The sequence below is a fragment of the Rhinichthys klamathensis genome, unplaced genomic scaffold (assembly GCF_029890125.1).
Source record: "Rhinichthys klamathensis goyatoka isolate OS25496 unplaced genomic scaffold, OSU_Roscu_1.1 h1tg000240l_1, whole genome shotgun sequence".
NCBI classification, from domain to species: Eukaryota; Metazoa; Chordata; class Actinopteri; order Cypriniformes; family Leuciscidae; genus Rhinichthys; species Rhinichthys klamathensis.
The window spans coordinates 2,436,163-2,459,486 of record NW_026606762.1 but is presented as its reverse complement, the minus strand read 5'-3'; the positions used below and the strand labels follow the sequence as shown (position 1 = coordinate 2,459,486).

Genomic DNA, 23,324 nt, shown 5'->3' with positions numbered 1-23,324 from the left:
CATGGTGTCTACAAGTTTACTATAATAAAAACCATGGTTAATTTTCGTAAGGGTTACTATTCTTTTAAGTTTTTTTAAAAAGTCCAATATATTAAGACGTTTCTTAAACGGATAAGAATAAAACACAATTGCATAACCGAAATTGTTATTGTGTACACACACACAGCTACGGTCACCATGGAAACAATTGTTTGTATTGTATTAGGTAATTTGGAACTCTTTTAGTGAAAGGCAAACGACAAAAACTACAACTCCCTACACGTCCTACTTGTGGAACGGAAATTCGCTGTGGAGAAATTGGCGCTGATCTATCCGGCCCATCTCGACTGCTCTTCCTTTCGCGCCGGTAGCAGAAGAATTGAGCGTCCATGTGCGCAGAGCCCGCCCGGGACTTCATAGATCACTGAGCCTTCCGAATCCGAGCCAGACCGCGACCTTGTAATGGATCTCAACTCTTTGATCGAGGCCCTTCGGGGCACCATGGACGCAAATTTGCGTGAGGCCGCAGAGAGACAACTCAACGAGGTAAAGTGATCGAGTGATGATGATGATGGTGGTGCGCCTCGGGCCTTGCGCAGCAGGAATGCTGTAGCCGTCATTTAATTTTGACAAAATGTATTTTTTTGAAGCCGGTTTTGATGGCTTATAGCCCTTCAGTAAAATGTAATATGAGTTGATAATGTGTTAAAGGGTCGAAATCATATATTTTTAGCGTTCTGTATCACGCGCTAGCAGCTCGTGTCCGTGTACTACGTCACCGCGAAAATGGCTCACGGAAAAGTGATAGTGTTAAACAGACGATACGGCGCTTAAATGTAACATGACTTTGAATAGTTGTTTGGAATGGATAAGGTTGTGTGCGTCTTTGTGTTTTGAGGTCATGTATTAAAGTGTGTGAGCATGTTGAGGCTGTTTATTTGGTGTGCGCGAATGTGCTAGCGCGTGAGATGCTAGGCGCTAGTCTCTCACGTGTCAACATGAGGCAGGAGGCTTGTTGTTATTTCGCGCTCTTCATAAACCCCTTCACCAACTTAACACTCACATTTTCCGTGGTCATATTTAAACCAACACGCGGACACATTACGATTCTTTTTAATGTGTTAAATCGCTATTCTAGCACTGTTTGGGCCCATTACTTTAGCAAACTGCGTCAGTATTTTAAAAGTACTGTGGTACCATGTTACAGTGATGTGTCAGATGCTGACATCATGATAATTAGATAAATTTGCAACACTACAACAATGTCTCATTTGTTAACATTTGTTAATGCATTTGCTGACACAAGCAGTATATTTCTTGCGGCTTTATTAATGTTAGGTATCAGCAGTTAAATACAGTTCTTCCTTCATGTTAGTTCACACAGCATTTTACTGGTAATTGAACAATGCATTAGTAAAAGTTGAAAGCAACTTTAACTAAGAATAAGACACGTAGAAACATTAATAATTATAAGTTCATCTTAACTAATATAGTTAACTTCTGATGTTAATAAAAGAAACCTTATTGTAGAGTAAATACAGAGAAAAATACAGAATATGGATATATACATGGTATTTACCACGGTACATGTACTTAAAGCGTAGCTTATTTTTAGGACAGTTATATTGACAATCATAATAGATGGTGTTGTCAGTTCTGGTTGCTACCTAAAGCTTTTTTACATAGCCTAGTCTGTAATTGTCACTTTAACTTATTGTTTTTTTACATGCTTATACCTTGGTTTGGGGGACATATCAATGGTAATACCATATGTTTTGTGCCATGGTACAACTAGTTTTCTTCATACATCATGGTAATAATGTCATGATATTGTCAAATGATTCCATAATTGTGTGACTCAAGGATAGTTTTACTTTCAATAACTAGTGTCGGTCTAATACTATCAAAATATGTTGTTGGGGGGTCATGTACTATGAAGAAGATTTAGGCCTAAGTCTTGTCATGTGTTCTTGTTTAAAGTAATGTTTCTAATAACCGAAGTAGTGCTTTTGATTTCTGGCCTGTGTATTAGTTTGTCCCCAGACATTTTTGGTAGATGGCTAGTCAGTTATATAAAATTTTTCGCTTGCTTTGCTTCATATGTCAGGATCAAATAGCTATTAGGTGGTTAGTCAACTTTTATTGTGTGGTATCTAGGTGCTTGAGTTTGTTTAGTAGGGTTGGGAGACCTGCGAGTCTCTTTTAGCCGTAATCTGTATACAGTAGTAGTTACTTTAGCAACATTAGTAAGACATATCTGAGAGATCAGCCCATAGACCTGCCTGGAAGGGATTTTGAAGTCCTCAGGATGACTTAAAGTCTTTCAAATAGTAAATTATTATTAATATATGAAAATCTAACTCCAATATTAATTCCACTGCTAAAAACACAAGATGGTAACTGAACATTTTCCTCAATTATTTTGGTAGCACATAAGTAGTGGTCGACCGATATAGGTTTATTGATGGCCGATGCCGATATCTTAGAGAGCAGGTTGGCCGATATTTATATATACTTTTATATTTATTTCAATCAATATTTAATAAATTAGAAAACCAAATCCTTAAAATAAACATGCTTATACTTTAGATGGCAACTTCTCGAATCTGCAATCCTATTACAGTATTTTTCACAAATAAAGTAATTGTTTAAAAATTACAGCACACAGTGAAAACGATATGAATGACACAGTGGGCAACTGGATATAGCACAGCATATTTATAAATTAAGGATTTAAAGTTTTTCGAACGCTTCTCCTGTGAAGCTGATCTTTTGTTCGCATTCACTCACTTAGCACGGACCGACCATCACTCGCGTCGCATGTAACACGTTACAAATCCACACTTCACAAGATATCACAGCTGGATTCGATTAAATCTTCAAGGTTTGTGAAATTAAATGTTTACTAGATATTCAGAGATTTGTTTAAATGATGTAGATGCGCATTTGCTGAATGTTGACGGTAAATGATAAAAAGTATTTTAGCCTGATTGTTTGCCTTTTCTGTTACAAATTATATAAAAGCAATGCTTTACTTTTTCGCATACCATTTACTTCTTTGTTTACCAGGTCTGTCTAACAAAGTGTTCGATATGACTGACAGAGATCGTAAACTAATGAAGACGGAGAATGTGAGTGAGCGCTGGTGTTCTCAGCGCCACCCGTCAAAATAAAAGTCCCACTTCCAACACATCGGCCAATTAGAAAAACTTATCGGCCGATGCCGATATTTAAAAAATGGCAAATATCGACCGATATATCGGCCATGGCGATATATCGGTTGACCACTAGTAATAAGTAGGTACTAACCCTGAACCTACCCCTAAACCAGGGGTCGGCAACCCAAAATGTTGAAAGAGCCATATTGGACCAAAAAAAAATAAAAAAATCTGTCTGGAGCCGCAAAAAAATAAAAGCTTTATTATAAGCCTTATAATGAAGGCAACACATGCTGTAGCCTAAGTGTTATATTAGCCCTCTAGTATCATGATAAGTAGGCTACAAATTAGAGCTTAGATCGGGCCCAAAAAATCAAGCCCGGCCCGACACAAGCCCGAGCCCGATTTTAACCCGACCATTTTTTAATGCGTGGGTCGTTATAACTGACGTTCTCAACTTTCTTTCACCCGCAACATTTATGTTTTGTCCCGCTCCCGCCCGCAAATAGACTTTTTTTCTGTACCTCCAAATACTTTCAAGTTGGCCTACGTGTCGCCACCATACATCCTCCCGATAAATTATTTGTTATTAAAGCATTAAAACACAAACCACTGTTAATTTAACATAAAAGCAAGCAGTTTACTATGCGTGCATGGTTTGGGATGACTTTGGGACGCAAAGTGCGTTCTCTTAATAATTCCTAAAAAGCTGACAGTTCATCGCGATCTCACACATCTCTGTTATTATCAATGAAGCTGACTGCACAATGAATCTTTCATAATATCCACACGTTGTTTGTTATAATTGGAGGATTTGCCAGCATACAGAATTCAGCACCGAACAAAAAAGTCAGTTTTGAGCGTGAGGGGAGTCTATCTTAAATGCTTCTGATTGGCCATTGCGTTCAAGAAATCAACACATATGTCTGTGATTGGCTATATCGCTCAACGCTGCAAACATGTTATGAATAGAAATTCTGGCCTGTAAATCGTTTCTATTTTGTTTTAGTAGAGTGAGTGCATTACCGCCCGCGCCCGCGCTCGCACTCGGCCATCAAATCTAGTCCCGCGCCGCACTAGAGTGCGTTGGGAGTGCTCAGCTATCTTTCTCTTTTTCCCCTTGGGATCCATGGCCCATGACACACCCGCCGGTTTGTTTGTCAGCCACCGGTCTGGCATCACGCCGATCGGACAGTCACGTGTGTCAGTCTATGACGTAAATTCTTCGTTGACAGAATATTTATTTAGAATAAATATTTATTATACACATTTTTACAACGTTGAAAAACTTTAAGAATGTTTGTCATGTTTTTCATCCTACATAAATTATATTAAAACAAAAAATATTTTTTCCATTTTCAAATTTTTGAAAAAGCTCCAAGGAGCCACTAGGGCGGCGCTTAAGAGCCGCATGTGGCTCTAGAGCCGTGGGTTGCCGACCTATGCCCTAAACCTAACCTTAAGGGGTCATGAACTGCATTGCTTTATAATGTTTCTTGGGGTGCACTTCTTTTAGTAAGACTTTTACATCAAAAACTGTCATAATTTAGGAATAAAAGGCATTTTTCCTACCCTGATTTTCAAGGTTAACTTATCGCGAAAGTGTTGATTATAGAATTATATTTAGATCGTGACATGAAAGGTTGCAGTGATAAGCATGTAGCTGATCACAGACATGCAAACACAATGTAAATAAGAGATTCGTTGATTATTACGAAAGTTATAGCGCAAGTTCAAAACTCAGTTACTGATAAACTCATGCTGTTTGATTGACAGCTCCAGCAACTGTAAAGGGAGCGTTCTTTGTGATCAAATTGTATAACGAAAGGGATCAGTTTAAATAACAGAATATTTTGATTCTACTAAGAGAAACAATGTGAAGTTGACAGTTTAGTCACTGGTTTGATTGACACATAGACAAAGAAACATCTGACTGTATCTACATGAATCATTACATATTAGAAATCTCTGATCACAGATCAGGCATTAGAATTAAGTTACTTGCATGTTGTGGCATTATTGTCGAGTCCATATCGTAAAAGTCTGTTTGCAAAGCCTGCGCCGACTGATTTATCAAAGAGTCCATAGCAAATAAATAATGCTCAACTGAGACATTCACATTGTTTAAAATAACCACATTCCTAGCATTAGGATCCTTTGGAAGTTAATGTTGTTTTTAGTCCATTGATCCCGTATTGCTCTTCTCCAGTGTTAATTTTGTCAGCAAATTTTGATTTAGTTTTAGTCTTAGTCTTTTGACTAAAATGCCATTTAGTTTTAGTCATATTTTAGTCATCTGAATTGTTTTAGTTTTAGTCTAGTTTTAGTCGACGAAATACAATAACATTTTAGTCGACTAAATCTACAGTAGATTTAGTCGACTAAAATATAATGGGTTTAGTTCAATTGTAAGGCGTTAATTTAGAATTTCTCTAAAATTTCCAAACCCATATACTCCCGGAGAAAACATCTATTAACCTATTAATATGAATGATTTTTAAGTTTGAACATGCAATACAGATACAGATTTAACTGCTGTTACTTAAAAAATATCTTAAAATGAAATAAAACCACTTTTCCTAAAGTACAACACAGTCTTCTTTACAATGAATGATATATTCATTCCTTATAACTACTTACACATCATTCTTTATTCTTTCAAGCAGACATATTTATTTGTATGAATTAAATATAATTAATCCTTATTAAAGCTATTAACAAACAGTGAATGCTTTTCTCTTTTTCTTTTGTTGCTTGATCAAAATTAAGGACACGGACTGCATTAGGTTTATTGCCACTGTCACTTTAAGACGTCGGATCATGTCCAATGACATGCGGATACAATTGCACTGATGCACATCCGACACACTCACAGTTTAAGACATAACCAGCATAGTTTACATGCTTATGTAACATGCGAGTATGTAACATGCTTTTACATGTTACATACTCTCCAAAAAGGACATTTAGACATACTGTTGTGTATTTCTCCATTCAGACACGAAAGAGAGCTCAATTCAGTAGCCTACTCGCGCGCTGTAGGTGTATTGTGTCTATGGCTGGACGCTTCGGTCGTGTGTGCGCACAGAAAACCGCACCGAATAGAGCTCTTTTTTGCATCGTCACTCTTATTCAGAGATCTATATGTCTGCCCTACTCATTCTCCCAGACGTTCACATTTTTTAACGTTTTATGACCGCGGGGTAGATCACGTTACAGTAGCCTACAAATGTGCGCATCTACCACACACGCAGGACATCAGTTCTGACGGATCGCTTCCCAAATCGTCACTATCTAACATTTTCGTCTAGTTTTTATTCGTTGACGAAAATGTCAATAGATTTTCGTCATAGTCTTTGTCATTCAAAACTAGGTTTTATTTAGTTATCGTCTCGTTTTCGTCTGTGAAAAAATGTCGTTGACGAATAATTTTCGTCGTTATTTTCGTCAACGAAATTAACACTGCTCTTCTCGTCATGCTGGCAGGGTCTAAGTTGCAATGATGAAGAAGGAGTTGATTTTTCTTCTGCAGAGGCGGTCTTTTGTCACACTATTAGCCTATGTCATAAATAGGCACATTCCAGGACGAGTCGTTCTCTGGGCTCAGTTACAATAAAAGCTGTTTTTGGAATAACAAGGAAGTTTTCTGTTCTGAAACTTACACCACATTCGTATAGTATGCTGACCTCTTATAGCAAAACCTCAAGGAAAATTATATTTCTCAGTTCATGACCCCTTTAATTCATGTAAATGCCTTATATTACCCAGTACTTTAAGTGCACTAAGTAGTACACATACTGTAAAATAAAGGACAACCAATATTTTTATTGAAGAACATGGAGTTATGGAATTCACAACAATTTTGCTTTATTTTTTTTGTATACATGGTGTGTGTGATGATTTTATTTAGCCAGTCAGGCGTTTAGTTAGTTGGTAAGTTAGTAGTTACACTTTATTTTAAGGTGTCCTTGTTACAGTAATTTTACATTTAAATCATGAGTAATATTAATATGTACTTTTTATAGGGTTTGGAGATTGGGTTACACTTATTTTAAGGTGGCGTTATGCATAATTCACTGTCATGTAGCAAGCACATGTAGTAACGTGTAACGGGCACCTTAAAATAGTGTTATGACATGGTTTAGTAACTAACTACATGTAACGTGTAACAAGGACACCTGTAAATTAAAGTGTTACCTTTTATTTAGTTAGTTTTAGTTGGTTAGTGCTGGGCGGTATGATTAAAAAAAATCTGCATCTCAGTGTTTTCTTTTTCTTTGTATGCTTCTGGGTAGGGATGCACCGATATGACAATTTTGGCCGATACCGATAACCGATAATTCTTTACATTTGGAAGCCGATAACCGATATATTGGCAGATAAATCTAAATCCAAATTTTTAGATAATTTTTGAGAGCCTGATTATAAAAACAAAAGTCTCACCATTAAAAGCCAAGATACAAACACAATTATGATGTTCTCATTATAATGTTATGTAGCCGATATGACAGACTTTCGGCACTTTAACTGGATTTTCCTTTTTTAAAGTGATTTCAATCATATTTCAAGCAGTTTAAAAGCATCATGTTGAACAGTGCGCATCTGAAGCGTCTCAGCTGAAGAATATAATACATTATTTATCGGCTTTAATATATCGGCTAAATTTTCTTTGTCGGGCCGATAACGATAACATTAAAAATGATCATATATCGGCCGATACCGATAATGTGGCCGATATATCGTGCATCCCTACTTCTGGGTATGAGACCGTAATATCATTATTGTTTTGTTTTTATTCAGCTATTATTGTCTATTTTGGCACTACATCGCTTACCCAGCCTCGTTGCTTTCGATCCTAAAATACATTCTAAAAAGTCTTTCTAGAGAACAAAACATTTTCTTAAGGCTTTTACATGAATTCTTTTGACAAAGTACATTTGATTACGGGAATAAGGTAATGGTTAGCTTGGTCGTTTGGGAATTATTGCATATTAAGGATTGATGCCTGCTGCGGTCTCCTGTGACAGTCACTGTCTGAGCTGGCCCGGCTCCAGGCGGCCCATGTGGACGACAGGCTTGGATTCCTGTGAGCTGACGCTTTAGTGTTCGGGTGAGAACGCTGTCATGGCATTTCAGCCTGCATCCTTTTATTCTGCGCTTGCTTGTTACGAGAGAATCACCACAGGACATGTTCATCTCAGGACGCTCTGTTTTTGAAAGACCATATTCAAAGGGAGGGAAAACACTTTGAGATGACCATACATGGTGGCGCTTCATAAATTGTAGTCAAGCTGGCTAGATGTCAGTGCCTCTTTCCACATAAATCTTAGCTAGTGCGTTTGCCGTTTTGTAGCTCCTATGGTGTTCAGTGTGAGAGGCCAGAAGTGGATGTGGTGTTTGTTTGGAAATGAACTTGCAAGGAGTTCTCTGAAATGCTGTTTCAGTTCATCAATGCTGCAATACAGGCCTGTTTGTAAACATCTACACTGGCAGTTATTATAAAAGTCTGATTCATGACGCATGCTGAAGAAGCATAACTGCAACTTTGCGCTTTGTACTGACAGCATTTCTGTGGTGTGACCAAACCGCAGCTGTATTTGGAAAATAAAGAGATTTCGGACTTTCCATACTGAATATTTCCTTGAATAACAGCGATAACTTAATAAAAAAAAAAGTTATTAGGGTCAGTTGGGAATTATCGTTAATTGTCATGCAACCTGAATCGCTTTTACACCTAAATGGTTTTCATAAAATGACAAAAAGCACTTGATAAAATTACTTAAATTGAAACTAAAAATGAAAGCTAATTCAAAATATGAATAAAACCATAATAACGCTGATCTTCACAGAACTGTAGCTCAACTCATCCAGATTCAGTCAGGTGTTTTATGGGAAGTGAAACTGTGTATTTATTACATGTTTGATTGTTTTCCTCTCCACAGGGCCATAGCCAGATGAACTTTGTGTCTACACTACTGCGGGTGACCATGTCGGACCAGTTGGATTTGCCTATAAGGCAAGCAGGTACGGTTACGACTCTTCATGACTTACATCCCCGACACTAACCAGTGTTACTCCCAATGCTGCTGTCATACTATTCAAGATGAACTGCACACTCACACCTCCTCCTCACTGTCAGTCCATGACTGAGCGTCCCTGTTTCTCCTTTAGTATCAGATGTCATATGTTGACACAGAGCTGAGACATTCTGTTACTGTGTGTTTGAATAACACGCATACAGCCCGCATACGTTTCTCATTGAAGTCAGGGGGGCATTTTTAATCTTGGAAATTCCTGTTGTTTCAGGAATAAACATTAAAAATAAATTTGTCACATCATCCCACTACTTTTCAGATGCTTCTGTGTGTATGTGTATCTATATATATATTAGGGCTGGGTAAAAAATATCGATTTCTCGATATTAATCGATTCTCATTTTTACAACCGATATCGATTCTTAAATCTCAAGAATCGATTCTTAAATCTCAAGAATCGATTAGTCATCCTGTTTTCATTTGATGAATGAATGGAACATTGTAGCGCGCATACCATCCAATAAAACGCAATAATCTTTGTGCTTTGTGACTATTATTATGAAATAAAGTCTCAAATTTCGAATTACGTCCATTTTTTACGAAATTCGAAAACATAAATAGCGTTTTGGCGCTTTGGCTCAGCTCAGCTCAAGAGAAGCAGCAGCACATGATCTCCTCTTCTGCCTTAATAATACCAGTTACAGCGCCAAATAAACATGAATGAACGTCTGAAAGTGTGTTAAAAGATAGAGCACAACTTATCGAAATGTTTTCAGTTATTTCAATGGTCTTTACAGACTACAACAAAAAAAGACCCAAAACCCACGACGACACTGACCAAGCAAATAAATATAGTTTTATTTTTAAAGCACATATCTCTTTCTCCCACTCAAACGCACACACGTACAGTACGGACACACACTCGCAGTGCTGCTCTGATTTTGTCAGTAAAATAGTTCAGCAACTTAAGAAGCTACATGGCGTTTCTCACTAGCGTGGTGCAGATAAACGTAGTTTTGCTATTGTACATAGTGTCACATGATCAACGCGACTAGTCGACGTCAAGCTTAACCCTTGTGTTCTGTTCGAATTCTGTGTACACCCCTTATGGACCGGGTCAAATTGACCCTAATTGGATTCAATACAATTCCTCAAAAATCACACTATGAAAAACAACAAAGATTTAGATACAAACTGTAAACTTTTAATATCAACATTTGTCAAACATTACAAAAACATTATATCTGAAAATATGATTTATGAAAAAAAATTAAAAAAATTTTTTAAAACAGTTTTGTTTTGACAAAATTGGAAAATAAACAGTTTACTGATTTTTTTTTTGCATATATATTTTTTTCCTTTTTTTTTTTTTTTTTTTTTTTTACATTTTATGCTTTGAACATCATAACTGAACACAAAAAGTTGCTGTATAATGAACATTTTTCATTTTCCTAAGTTAACTTTCCCTAGTTTCCTAAGACCTATTTTCCTAGTTTCATTATTCACTCACTGGGAAGTGAGAAACCAAACATAACAAAATCATACATCAAATAAATGTTTTTTATTTATTTTTTGGCTCTGTGAAGCTGCCTTTGAAAATCCTACATAAAAGTTTTGGTTAAAAGCTAGGTATTTTAGATATTTTGAATATTGAAATGAGAACTTATTTTACTATCTGTGTCTGACAAAGATTTTCATCTGTAATTTGCAAATAATTCTAAACACTGTGATTTTAGCTTTTTCAAGTGTGTTTGGTTAGGGTTAGAGCACTTTTAGATGCACTTGCACGTTAGAACTGGAGTTGAAGTGCCCTTACATACAGAAAATAAATGTTTTTATTTTGTGTCTGTACAGTTGCTTTTGAATGGCTGTCTATGAGGGTCAAATTGACCCGCGAACATCACAAACGTAACAGTAATTTTGTTTGTATATGTCAAAACACATCAGCATGTTGAAACTTTGCATGCATGTTCATCATGATAAATGAGAAAAATTCACAAAATATCAAGAAAAAAAACAAAGGTTAACCAGTATTTCCAACAACTTGAAAATCGAAACGGGTCAAATTGACCCGCAACATAACACAAGGGTTTTAAAGCGTCACGGTATTTCATTAAGGTCGTAATCGGTTCAACCCCTAGTAGACGCTGGTGCCGAATACTGTTGAGAGATGCACAGACTGAGGTAATTCTCTCTCTCTCTCTCTCTCTCTCTCTCTCTCTCTCTCTCTCTCTCTCTCTCTCTCTCTCTCTCTCTCTCTCTCTCTCTCTCTCTCTCTCTCTCAAACGATTGCTTATGATCTACTGTTGATGAATTATGACAATGTTTACGTTGTAATATGTTGTAGATGGTTCTAAGAGTGCATATTTTATCTCCCTCATCATTTAAAAAGAGCTTATAAATGTCTCCTTATATCTTTTTATAAAGGGAAAACACATTTTTCGATCCATTTTCTTTGCAAAGAATTTTAAAGTGCTCCTATTTTTGTAAATTCCTGCGGCTACTTCAGTCTCAAACCTTATGCTTTGATTGAAAAATAAGTATAAACATGTGGTCATGTTAGAGAAACTCTGCTGCTTTATTGATAATAGACCTTTTTGCCCACCAAATATTGCCAATGTATGAAGCACAACTCACACAGAACAGAAGTCGCTGTCAAATTCTTTCTGTTGGTCAGTGGCAATTCACTTTAACAACCCATTGCGAAATCTGAGTGGGGAAATGCATTTCTCTCTCTCTCTCTCTCTCTCTCTCTCTCTCTCTCTCTCTCTCTCTCTCTCTCTCTCTCTCTCTCTCTCTCTCTCTCTCTCTCTCTCTCTCTCTCTCTCTCTCTCTCTCTCTCTCTCTCTCTCTCTCTCTCTCTCTCTCTCTCTCTCTCTCTCTCTCTCTCTCTCTCTCTCTCTCTCTCTCTCTCTCTCTCACTGCATTAGACTGCATCAGAACTCGCGCTGAACAAAAACTCTGCAGTGTTAAGCATACTCTGACTAACTTAAACATACCTAACTAACTTAAAAATAAGTACCACCTGACACTATTTGTCAGTCCAGTGATCCCATGCCCAATTGCAGATCACAGCGTGGATTCGAGAGAGAGGCATGAGAAGAGTTGCTGATTCAGCAGCAGCGGGCAGGATTACTCTCTTCCGGCTTCATGAACCCGTCTGTAATCGCTCTGCTGTTTGATTGTCTCCGGTCTAATTCATCCTCGCTGTCAGCTAATTCTGGTTACATATTCAGCACTCACGCTGGCATCTTTGTGTGCTTTAACCGTCCACAGACTGTATTACACACATATGGTCTGGCTGCCTGTGAGTAGTCATGTTTTTTAACTGCTGATGCTGAGTAAAGGCCTCAATGAAAACTTTTTTTTTTTTTTTTTCATTCTATTTTTTCCCCAAAGTTTAAGTTTTTTTTTTTTTTTTTTTGTATGAGCGTTTTTTAGTGAAGCTGTGAATAGAATTAAAGCTGTTTCTGGCGAGGCCTCAAGTACACCTGCTGGGATTTTTCAACGGATGCACAGCTGCATTGAGTTCCTGACATAGCTCAGGCTTTCTTGACATCACGTGTGCATTCAAGCATGTTAACCTCAGCCTTTCTTTGTGTAAAACTGGGCTAGGTTTCAAGGCCAACATGTTTTCAAATATATTCAGAAGGGTGTGCTTTAATGCCACTTTTACTATATGTATTTTGCAGAAATCCAGTCATTTCAGTAGCAATCCACGTGTTTGAGAAATTTTTGTGAGGGCAATGCATTTCCCCACTCAGATTTCGCAATGGGTTGTTAAAGTGAATTGCCACTGACCAACAGAAAGAATTTGACAGCGACTTCTGTTCTGTGTGAGTTGTGCTTCATACATTGGCAATATTTGGTGGGCAAAAAGGTCTATTATCAATAAAGCAGCAGAGTTTCTCTAACATGACCACATGTTTATACTAGGGCTGTCAAATGATTAATCAATCACATCCAAAATAAAAAAATTTTTTTTACATAATATATGTGGGTGCACTGTGTATAATTGTTGTATATATAAATACACACGCATGCATGTATATTTAAGAAAAAAATATTATTTATATATAAAATATTTATATTTATATATAATATAAAGTATATATAAATCTATATACAGTATATACATGCAAATATTTCTTAAATATATACAAGCATGTGTGTGTATTTATTTATATATATATTTATATATATATATATATATATATAAATATAAATATATAATATAATTATACACAGTGCACCCACATATATTATGTAAAAAAAACTTTTATTTTGGATGTGATTAATCACGATTAATCATTTGACAGCCCTAGTTTATACGTGTTTTTCAATCAAAGCATAAGGTTTGAGACTGAAGTGGCCGCAGGAATTTACAAAAATAGGAGCACTTTAAAATTCTTTGTAAAGAAAATGGATCGAAAAATGTGTTTTCCCTTTATAAAAAGATATAAGGAGACATTTATAAGCTCTTTTTAAATGATGAGGGAGATAAAATATGCACTCTTAGAACCATCTACAACATATTACAACGTAAACATTGTCATAATTCATCAACAGTAGATCATAAGCAATCGTTTGTGCAGTATCCGCTGGTGGCGAGCTGATCTACAGTGCTGTGTTTTGACTTAAATCTGCAGCGCTCCTTTATTTAATAAAACCATAGCCTTTTGATGTTTAATAATCACCTTAGGCTGTATCGTGATTCAATCCCATATTTAAGACCTTTTAAAAGGATAATTAAGAGATTTTTTTTACACCATTTGAGATTAAGACATCAAGGCTTGGTTTCACAGACAGATCTTAGACTCAGCCAGAATTAGGCCTTAGTTCAATCAGGGCATTTAAAGTTTCTTTATATAAACCTGAGACAAAACAATGGCACAGACAAATTTTAAGATATGTCAGTGCAAGTTGCTTTCAGTTAAACCGGCTCAAACATGCATTTTAGTTAGGGATGCACCGAATATTCGGCCACCGAAAATTTTCGGCCGAAAATGGCCCAAAAGTGCATTTTCGGTTTTCGGCCGAAAGACTTTTATCACCGAAACAATACGGCCGAAATGTTGTGATGACGCAAACAGAAACCGCGACCTGCACGTACTTGTCTGAAGCAAGCAACGTGTCTGCGGTGTGTATTTCAGTATATCTGAACCCGCGAGGAGACGGAAGCCTTGTTTATACTTTCGCCTTCCTCCGCAGCGCGAGTCTCCACAGAGCGCGCGCACCTCTCCAAACGGTCGAGGTGTTTATACTTGACGCGATCGCCGTTGTACTATTCTTAGAAACGACAGGGGACGACTCAAGTAACTGTCCTCTAACCATCAGGAATCGGTGAGAAGAAGATAAACACGTGACAATGTTTATTTTTTAGTATACCACCACCAATACAAAAATAATCATGTAAAACCCAGTAAACCCTGAGATTATTACTTGTGACATTACAAAAAAAATATGTATATGGGAACATGTATGTATACAACTAAATTAACGCTCTTGAATATTTTCTAATTTCACTAAACATATTTCATTAAGTTTCATGTACATTTGTATTAAACATTGACCTTTGTTCATTAAAAAGGCTTTTTTATGCTAGTGTATGCTCATTTTTAAAAATGTAAGCAACTAATTTAGACGTGCAAACTGGGTGCTGGTGTGATGAGAAGTTCGTGCTCGGCTTTGGTTTTATGAGAGAAGAACATTTAATTTTAAAACCTTTCTGCAGGCCAGTAGATTATTATTTAATGTACACATGAGTGGGGTCAAGTTAAACATTTTAGTTTGAATTTGATTTTATACTGTGCATTGTTGCAATGTGCTAAATAAATATTTGCATAATTTGTAATTGATTTATTCTTTGAAAATTTTATATTAATTTATGCAATTGCAATGCCTTGATTTTAGTGAAGTTTGTACACAGTCATCATAGCCATAAATGCAATGGTACTTATAATTGGCATAATTTCTTTCGGTGTTTCGGTTTTCGGCCTTGGTTTCCTCTTTTTCGGTTTTCGGTTTCGGACAAGAATTTTCATTTCGGTGCATCCCTAATTTTAGTCTGGGACTAGGCTTAAGCTTTGTGTGTGAGACCAGGGTTAAATTTCATAATTTGAGGGGGGGTTTTTTGCACACATTTCTAAATGCATTTTACAAATGCGTCAAAACAAAAAGAGCGCTCTGGGCCTGCTGTCTCTGACCTCTGTCGTTGTCATTCAGGTGTGATCTACCTGAAGAACATGGTGACACAGTACTGGAGTGAAGGAGATAGTGCAAGCACTGAAACGCCTACCAGTAACATCCCTGAAGAGGACAGGCAGTTCATTCGAGACAACATAGTGGAGGCCATCATCCAGTCCCCAGAGCGCATCAGGTAACACACAGCTACATGTACACTATGGCAAGCCGTTTTAACTTTTATTCATTTCCAGGATATGAATTCTTGATATCAACAATTACATTTTTGATATCAACAATTAATTTTTTTGATATCAACAATTACATTTTTGATATCAACAATTCAATTCTTGATATCAACAATTGAATTATTGATATCAAAAATTTTATTCTTGATATCAACAATTGTATTTTCACTAGTGAAATGTCACCATAGACTGCCATTCAAAATCAATTGTTGATATCAAGAATTGATTTCTTACTAGTAGAAATATAATTTTTGATATCAATAATTACATTGTTACTAGTAAAAATGTGAATTCCTGATATCAATAATTAAATTATCACTAGTCTAAATGTCTATTCTTGATATCAACAACTGAATTGCTACTAGTGAAATGTTTCATTTTTGATATCTGAAAATGTACTTCTGATATCAATATTATTTCAGATATCTAAAATGGCTTTCTTACTAGTAACAATCACATTCATGATATCAGAAATTAACATTGTCACTAGTGAAAATTGAATTATTGATATCAAAAATGAACATTGTTACTAGTAGCAATTCAATTGTTAATATCAAGAATAGACATTTCAACTAGTGACAATTTAATTCTTGATATCAAAAATAAAGGTTTTTACTAGTAAGAATTGAATTTCTGATATGTGAAATTGGAATTTCAACTATAGTAAGAAATAAATTCTTGATATCAAGAATTGATTTTGAATGGCAGCCTATGGTGACATTTCACTAGTGAAAATACAATTACAGATATCAAGAATTATAGTTTTTACTAGTTGCAATTCAATTGTTGACATCAAGAATTATCATTTTAACTAGTGAAAATGTAAATGTCAAGAATTAGCATTGTTACTAGTGAAAATGTAATTCCTGATATCAAAAATTGCCATTGTTACTAGTAGAAATATTATTCCTGATATCAATAATTATAATTTATTGTGAAAACTAGTGAACTAGTGAAAATTTAATTGTTGATATCAAGAATTCATATCCTGGAAATGAATAAAAGTTAAAACGGCTTGCCATACGGGAGGGGGAGGGAGTGTCGGATCACTTTCTTTTCTAACCTTTTTCTTCTCACTTTCAAAGAGTGCAACTCACAACTTGCATTCACCACATGATCAAGCACGACTACCCCAGTAGATGGACGGCTATCGTGGACAAGATCGGCTTCTACCTGCAGTCTGACAACAGTGCTTACTGGCTGGGCATCCTCCTGTGCCTCTACCAGCTGGTGAAGAATTACGAGTAAGAGAGACATGAACACAATTTCTGAGAAACCAGGCTTTGGCACTGAGTGTCTGATTTGATATTTTATTTTGTTTGTGCATTCAGTTTCTGTTATATCTACATTGGTTGCTGTAGTCGTCAACATGATGACTGTTCTACATATCGGCACATTTAGCTTGCTGCCAAGGTCCATGAAACTTTCAATGATCAACAAAATGCTGATGATTATCAAAAATGATGTCAAGTCTACAACACGAGCGTTTACAATTGACAAATTATGAGATTGTCACATTGTGGTTTTCTGTTTTAACCAAAATCTTGACACCTGAATAAGCTAATACCGTATGCATCAGCTGTTCTGTCAATTCAAGTCTTCTAAATTGTTTTAGCCTAAACTGTTTTAACATTTTCCTGATCAAATTATTTAAGGCATTTACATGATACGTTACATATACTTTATTTACTTAATTGTGCATGGAACTAGGGCTGTCACAATTATGACATTCGGAAAGAAATAACTGCGTTCATGCGGACTTTGCTGTACATTTGTGTGCTTTGTTCATTAAATAATTGTCACAAATGATTGATAAAGTGAATCCTTTGCAATGTACAATTAACACCGTTAAATATAAATTTATTTTATTCTATAAATAACTGTAGCTATCCCTAAAAACTTGTAGCTGTACTCATTTTTGTATTTAGTATTTATTGTAGCTGTAGTTAAATTGCGTGACTAGATTTTTTTTTTTAAAGACTATATGTAGATAAATCAGATTTCGAACCACATTTGATTTATTTTAGTTTGTATGTTTCTTAATAGTTTAAACAACTGAACCTAATTGACTGGTGTACCAAAAAAAATGGATTTGAGCAGTCAGTGTGAGCTAACGGCACTACCACCAGTTGTCCTGATGCAAGTCTGTATTTTTTCTTTTTTGTAAGGTATAAGAAGCCTGAGGAGCGCCAGCCGCTGGTCGCTGCCATGCAGATCTTCATGCCAATGCTGAAGGACCGGTTCATACAGTTGCTGCCGGACCCCTCCGGCGAGTCTGCGCTCGTTCAGAAGCAGATCTTTAAGATCCTTTACGCTCTCTTCCAGGTACTGCCGTCATTTCTGTAAACAAGGAGATCACAGCTTATCCAGAAAGAAGCTTTTGTAGTTTGGGTCTGGCATTAATTGATTGGTGTTTTTACAGTACAACCTCCCTCTGGAGTTGATCAATCGCCAGATTCTCACTGAGTGGATGGAGATCCTGAAGACCGTCGTGGACAGAGATGTTCCTCCAGTAAGGATGTGCTTCTGGTTATCATAATTTGTCATTTTTGCTTGTGACGTACCGCAGTTTCGGTTTGTTTACAAATCAATGTAGATGTATTGAGATGTATTGTAACAAATTAATTTTCAGTGGATAAGCTAGAATCAACTGTGTATTGATTTTTTACTTTTATTCGATCTTCATTTTAATGAACGGACATCTTCGAGATTTTCAGTTGATGCCTGAACAAAAACTTCACTAAACATAATTTGTAGCAGGTCTGCCATCCAATAGTTGCAATACGTTTTTTTTTTGTGCTTTTTTGTTATTACTGTTATCAAAAATGCGAATATGTGAAAACGGTGACGTCAAGCGCGCACGTGTTAGATTAGATCAGCCTTTATTTGTCTCACAAGTGAGAAATTTCAACATTACAGCAGAAAGTGGATAGTATAGAATAGGGTAGAATAATAAGTTACATTAAGATAAATATATGCATAAGACATGCTTTTCCTTAAACTTAAAACAGATAAAAACAAGTTACTGTAGGCGCGTAGTGCGTCCTTACAAGGTAACATCGCCACCCACTGGCCTGGCATTCATAATACAGAGTTTTCAAAACGATCCCCTCTCACGATCATTTTGACCGTTGTCGTCTGTACACGAAAAACTACCGTTTTTAGTACATCGGTGTCATGCAAACGTACCCTTAATGTTCTGAAAGTGTCAGTCATTGGCTGTTAGTGGACGGTGTGCGTAGTGTCCGTCTACGTTTAGTGCCGTCTCCGGTCTGTGTCTTACAGGCTGTGGGACGGCTCTCACGCCACACTCACAGCCACAGAGCCACTGGAGATCATAGTACTGGCCCTGTGACGTCTAAACGACTCTACCACTGGCCAGCCTCCATATTCTCCTACAAAAGCCTATAAACTCTACCTAAAGATCTCAAATCGATGTTCTACATACCACTACAGTAGTCAACATTTGAAGTGGATCAAAAAAGTTCTAAGACAAGAATGGGTATTGTTCAAAATTCATGTATAACTTTGATGGAAGGTTTTGATCCACTTAAAATGTTGACTATTCAATTTCACATACTTTTTAATAGTATGCAGGGTTCAGTTTTGGTGCGTGATCTTCTAAAGTGCTTCTGTGTGGCTTTGCAGGAGACCCTTCAGGTGGATGAAGACGAGAGGCCCGAACAGCCCTGGTGGAAGTGCAAGAAGTGGGCGCTTCACATCCTCGCCCGGCTCTTCGAGAGGTACAGTAACATAACATCACTTCCTCCCGAGAGCGCTACATATAAAGCTTTCGCAGATGACTCATGGTCCATTTGAATTTCAGCCCACGCTGAGCAGTTGGAAACACTCGATTAGTTATTTTCAGCGGAAGGTCTTGTGTGTTTGAAACCGTTACTGGATTTTCATGCATGTTTTTTTTGCCCCAAAGGTATGGCAGCCCTGGCAACACAACCAAAGAGTACACCGAGTTTGCAGAGCTTTTCCTCAAGGGTTATGCCGTGGCTGCACAGCAGGTAAACAGGAGACCTCAATAGATGGTTCAGTGGGTTGTTGACATGTTGTGTGCTGATAACTAATGAACTTTGACTCTGTTTCTGATAGGTACTGTTGAAGGTGTTGTATCAGTATAAGGAAAAGCAATACGTGGCTCCTAGAGTTTTGCAGCAGACACTGAATTACATCAACCAGGGAATCGCACACGCCGTCACCTGGAAGAACCTAAAGCCACACATTCAGGTTTGGACATGTTGTTTTGCATGAAGTAGAGCATTTGTTTGACTTGGTGCAAATTAAAGGGTTTTAAATTCTTATAAAATATTAGGCAAAATAGACCTAGGTCTGGGCGATAATCTATGTGAATATCAATATTTATTAGGGGTGTAACAATATATCGTGCCACAATATATCGCAATACAAAAATCCAACAATACGTATCGTGGATAGTCCCCAGAAAAAAAAATTACTGTGTGAGAAAAAAATTGGGTAACGCTTTCTTTTACAGTACAGTACTTACAGTATACTTACAGTGTACTTAGAACCTAGAAAGTACTGGCTAATATAAGGTAAGTACATGGAACAGGGGTAGGTTTAGGGGTAGGTTCAGGGTAAGTACTTGTTATTACCCAGTAATTGTAGTTACTAAAATAAGTACATAGTATTTACATGGGTAACTGGACTGTAAAAGGAAGCGTTACCAAAAATTCAAGTTTTCAGAGTTTTAGTGTCGGTACTACATTAAACTGCTATATATAATGTTGAATATAATGTATAATAATGGAATGGGGGAATATTTGTGGGTCCTGATAATGCCAAATGTCTTTTGTTACCTGACCAGTAAAAAGTGTCCAACAATATTTTAGATATATCTACTCAGTGAAAAAGTGCAAGAATATTTGTCTAAAATAATTCTGTATTTTCAGCTTCAGAATCATGAATATTTTTATTCTGGTGTTTCTATTGTCCTTGGGTTAAACGCACAGAGTCCAAGTCTATTCATTTACACACACAATGTAATATCAAATTTAGCATTTTAATCAACAGTACATTTTTTGTTAACCTTTTATCATATGTCTTGGAGTATCGCAATAATATCGTATCGTGAGTTCAGTATCGTGATATGTATCGAATCGTGACATGAGGGTATCGTTACACCCCTAATATTTATATATTTTCTTAAATGTCCTTAAAGTTAATCGTTCACAATAAGATCAATAACATGCATTTATAAATTAAATATGGTTAATTTACATTTCATGCTGACCAAAAAGCCAGTGTTGCCAAATGAAGTGAAATGCAGTTTTAAAATATTTACGGTTTCTTTAATTTTTTTTCAATCAAAAATATTTCATTAGGGCCCAAGCCTTGAAAAGGCGAAGGCCCTATTGTTTTCCTAAGGATTATTATTTATTATTATTATTAGGGCCCAAGCCTTGAAAAGGCGAAGGCCCTATTGTTTTCCTTAGGATTATTATTTATTATTATTATTATTATTATTTTACTACCTTTTGGGCACTTTTGGGGGCCTTAACGTGCTCGAAAACTCTTGAAACTTTGCACACATCTCAGAACCCGCGGCCATCAGGGCCGGGCTGAAGCTGGTACCCGGGCGTGGCAGGGGGGCTCGACAGCGCCCCCTGGAACGTGGTTTGAACACTTGGTCCATAAATCAAACACGCTTGCATGTAATAATATGAAACTCAGTACACATATAGATCTCATCGGTTCATATATACTTCATGCTCTTACTTTTTACCCCAGCCCAACAGGAAGTCGGCTATTAAGGGTTGTTTGGAAAACACATGCAATGGAATGTGAAATACTCCTCCTAGAGAATTCAAACACACGGCACGAAACTCGGTCAGCATGAAGTCAAGACACTGAGGATGAAAAATTGCCAGGGGATTTTTGATATCTCGAACGGTTTGGCCGTGGCGAGTAAACGAAATTATGGCGAGAAACGTGAAACAGGAAGTGTGTTATAACTACTGCATACATTAACTAATCTTGATGAAACTTCAGCAGTGTGTTCGTTGTAAGAGCCCGATCACATGGATGTGACTATTGTGAGTCAAAGTTATAGCGCCACCAACTGGCAGCAGGAAGTGTGTCACTTTCAAAATGCTTTTAAATCACCCTCTTATTTTTACCCGATTTGCTTCAAACTTCATGTGCATAATGTAGACACACGCCAGATGTAGACCTGTGAAAGGATTATTGATATCTTAGATACTGTTGCCATGGCAATGCATCAAACATTAATATTCCTTTTTTTAAGCTTTTTCATGCTTTTTTATGCTTTCGGGCACTTTTGGGGTTCTTAACGTGCTCGAAAACTCTTGAAACTTTGCACACGGGACAAAACCCGCGGCCATCAGGGCCAGGCTGAAGCTGGTACCCGGGCGTGGCAGGGGGGCTCGACAGCGCCCCCTTGAACGGGTCAGACAATTTGGTCCATATATCCAACACGCTTTACCCTATTTGCTTCAAACTTGATGTGTATAATGTAGACACAAGCCAGATGTAGACCTGTGAAAGGATTGTTGATATCTTAGATGCTGTTGCCGTGACAACGCATCAAACTTTAATATTCTTTTTGGATACTTTTGAGATTCTTAGCGCACTTTTGGGGCCCTTAACATGCTCAAAAACTCTTGAAACTTTGCACACGGGTCAGAAACCGCGGCCATCAGGGCCGGGCTGAAGCTGGTACCCGGGCGTGGCAGGGGGGCTCGACAGCGCCCCCTGGAACGGGGTCCGAAAACTTGGTCCATAAATCAAACAGGCTTTACCCGATTTGCTTCAAACTTGATGTGTATAATGTAGACACACGCCAGATGTAGACCTGTGAAAGGATTGTTGATATCTTAGATGCTGTTGCCGTGACAACGCATCAAACTTTAATATTCTTTTTGGATACTTTTGAGACTCTCAGCGCACTTTTGGGGCCCTTAACATGCTCAAAAACTCTTGAAACTTTGCACACGGGTCAGAACCCGCGGCCATCAGGGCCGGGCTGAAGCTGGTACCCGGGCGTGGCAGGGGGGCTCGACAGCGCCCCCTGGAACAGGGTCCGAAAACTTGGTCCATAAATCAAACACGCTTGAATGTAATAATATGAAACTCGGTACACATATAGATCTCATCGATTCATATATCCTTTGTACTTTTACTTTTTACCCCAGCCCAACAGGAAGTCGGCTATTATGGTTTGTTTGGAAGCGTATGCCCCTGGAATTCGATATACTCCTCCTAGAGAATTCAACCAATCGCCACGAAACTCGGTCAGCATGAAGTCAAGACATTGAGGATGAAAAGTTGCCAGGGGATTTTTGATATCTCGAACGGTTTGGCCGTGGCGAGGAAACGAATTTATGGCGAATAAAGGAAACAGGAAGTGTGTTATAACTTCTGCATACATTAACTGATCTTGATGAAACTTCAGCAGTGTGTTCGCTGTAAGAGTCCGATCACATGGATGTGACTATTGTGAGTCAAAGTTATAGCGCCACCAACTGGCAGCAGGAAGTGTGTCACTTCCTAAAGGCTTTGAAATCACCCTCTTATTTTTACCCAATTTGCTTCAAACTTTATGTGTATAATGTAGACACACGGCAGATGTAGACCTGAGAAAGGATTATTGATATCTTAGATACTGTTGCCGTGGCAACGCATCAAACTTTATTATTCTTTGTTGATGCTTTTGAGACTCTTAACATACT

The 23,324-nt window shown here is 37.3% G+C and overlaps 1 protein-coding gene and 1 non-coding gene across 2 annotated transcripts in view; both read left to right on the top strand.

Moving 5' to 3' along the window:
* Positions 1-306: 306 nt before the first annotated feature.
* ipo7 (importin 7) overlaps positions 307-23,324 on the top strand; it is a 50,803-nt gene continuing 27,785 nt past the window's right edge. The window contains exons 1-9 of the mRNA XM_056265776.1: positions 307-525; positions 9,080-9,161; positions 15,398-15,551; positions 16,689-16,847; positions 17,772-17,928; positions 18,026-18,115; positions 19,252-19,346; positions 19,535-19,619; positions 19,708-19,842. Of these exons, the coding sequence (XP_056121751.1) occupies positions 442-525; positions 9,080-9,161; positions 15,398-15,551; positions 16,689-16,847; positions 17,772-17,928; positions 18,026-18,115; positions 19,252-19,346; positions 19,535-19,619; positions 19,708-19,842 (1,041 nt within the window). The 5' untranslated portion in view covers positions 307-441. The remainder of the gene's footprint in view (positions 526-9,079; positions 9,162-15,397; positions 15,552-16,688; positions 16,848-17,771; positions 17,929-18,025; positions 18,116-19,251; positions 19,347-19,534; positions 19,620-19,707; positions 19,843-23,324) is intronic.
* Positions 18,828-19,006, top strand: LOC130100388 (small nucleolar RNA SNORA23). The gene has a single exon (XR_008808860.1). It is a non-coding gene; the product is annotated as a small nucleolar RNA SNORA23 (small nucleolar RNA).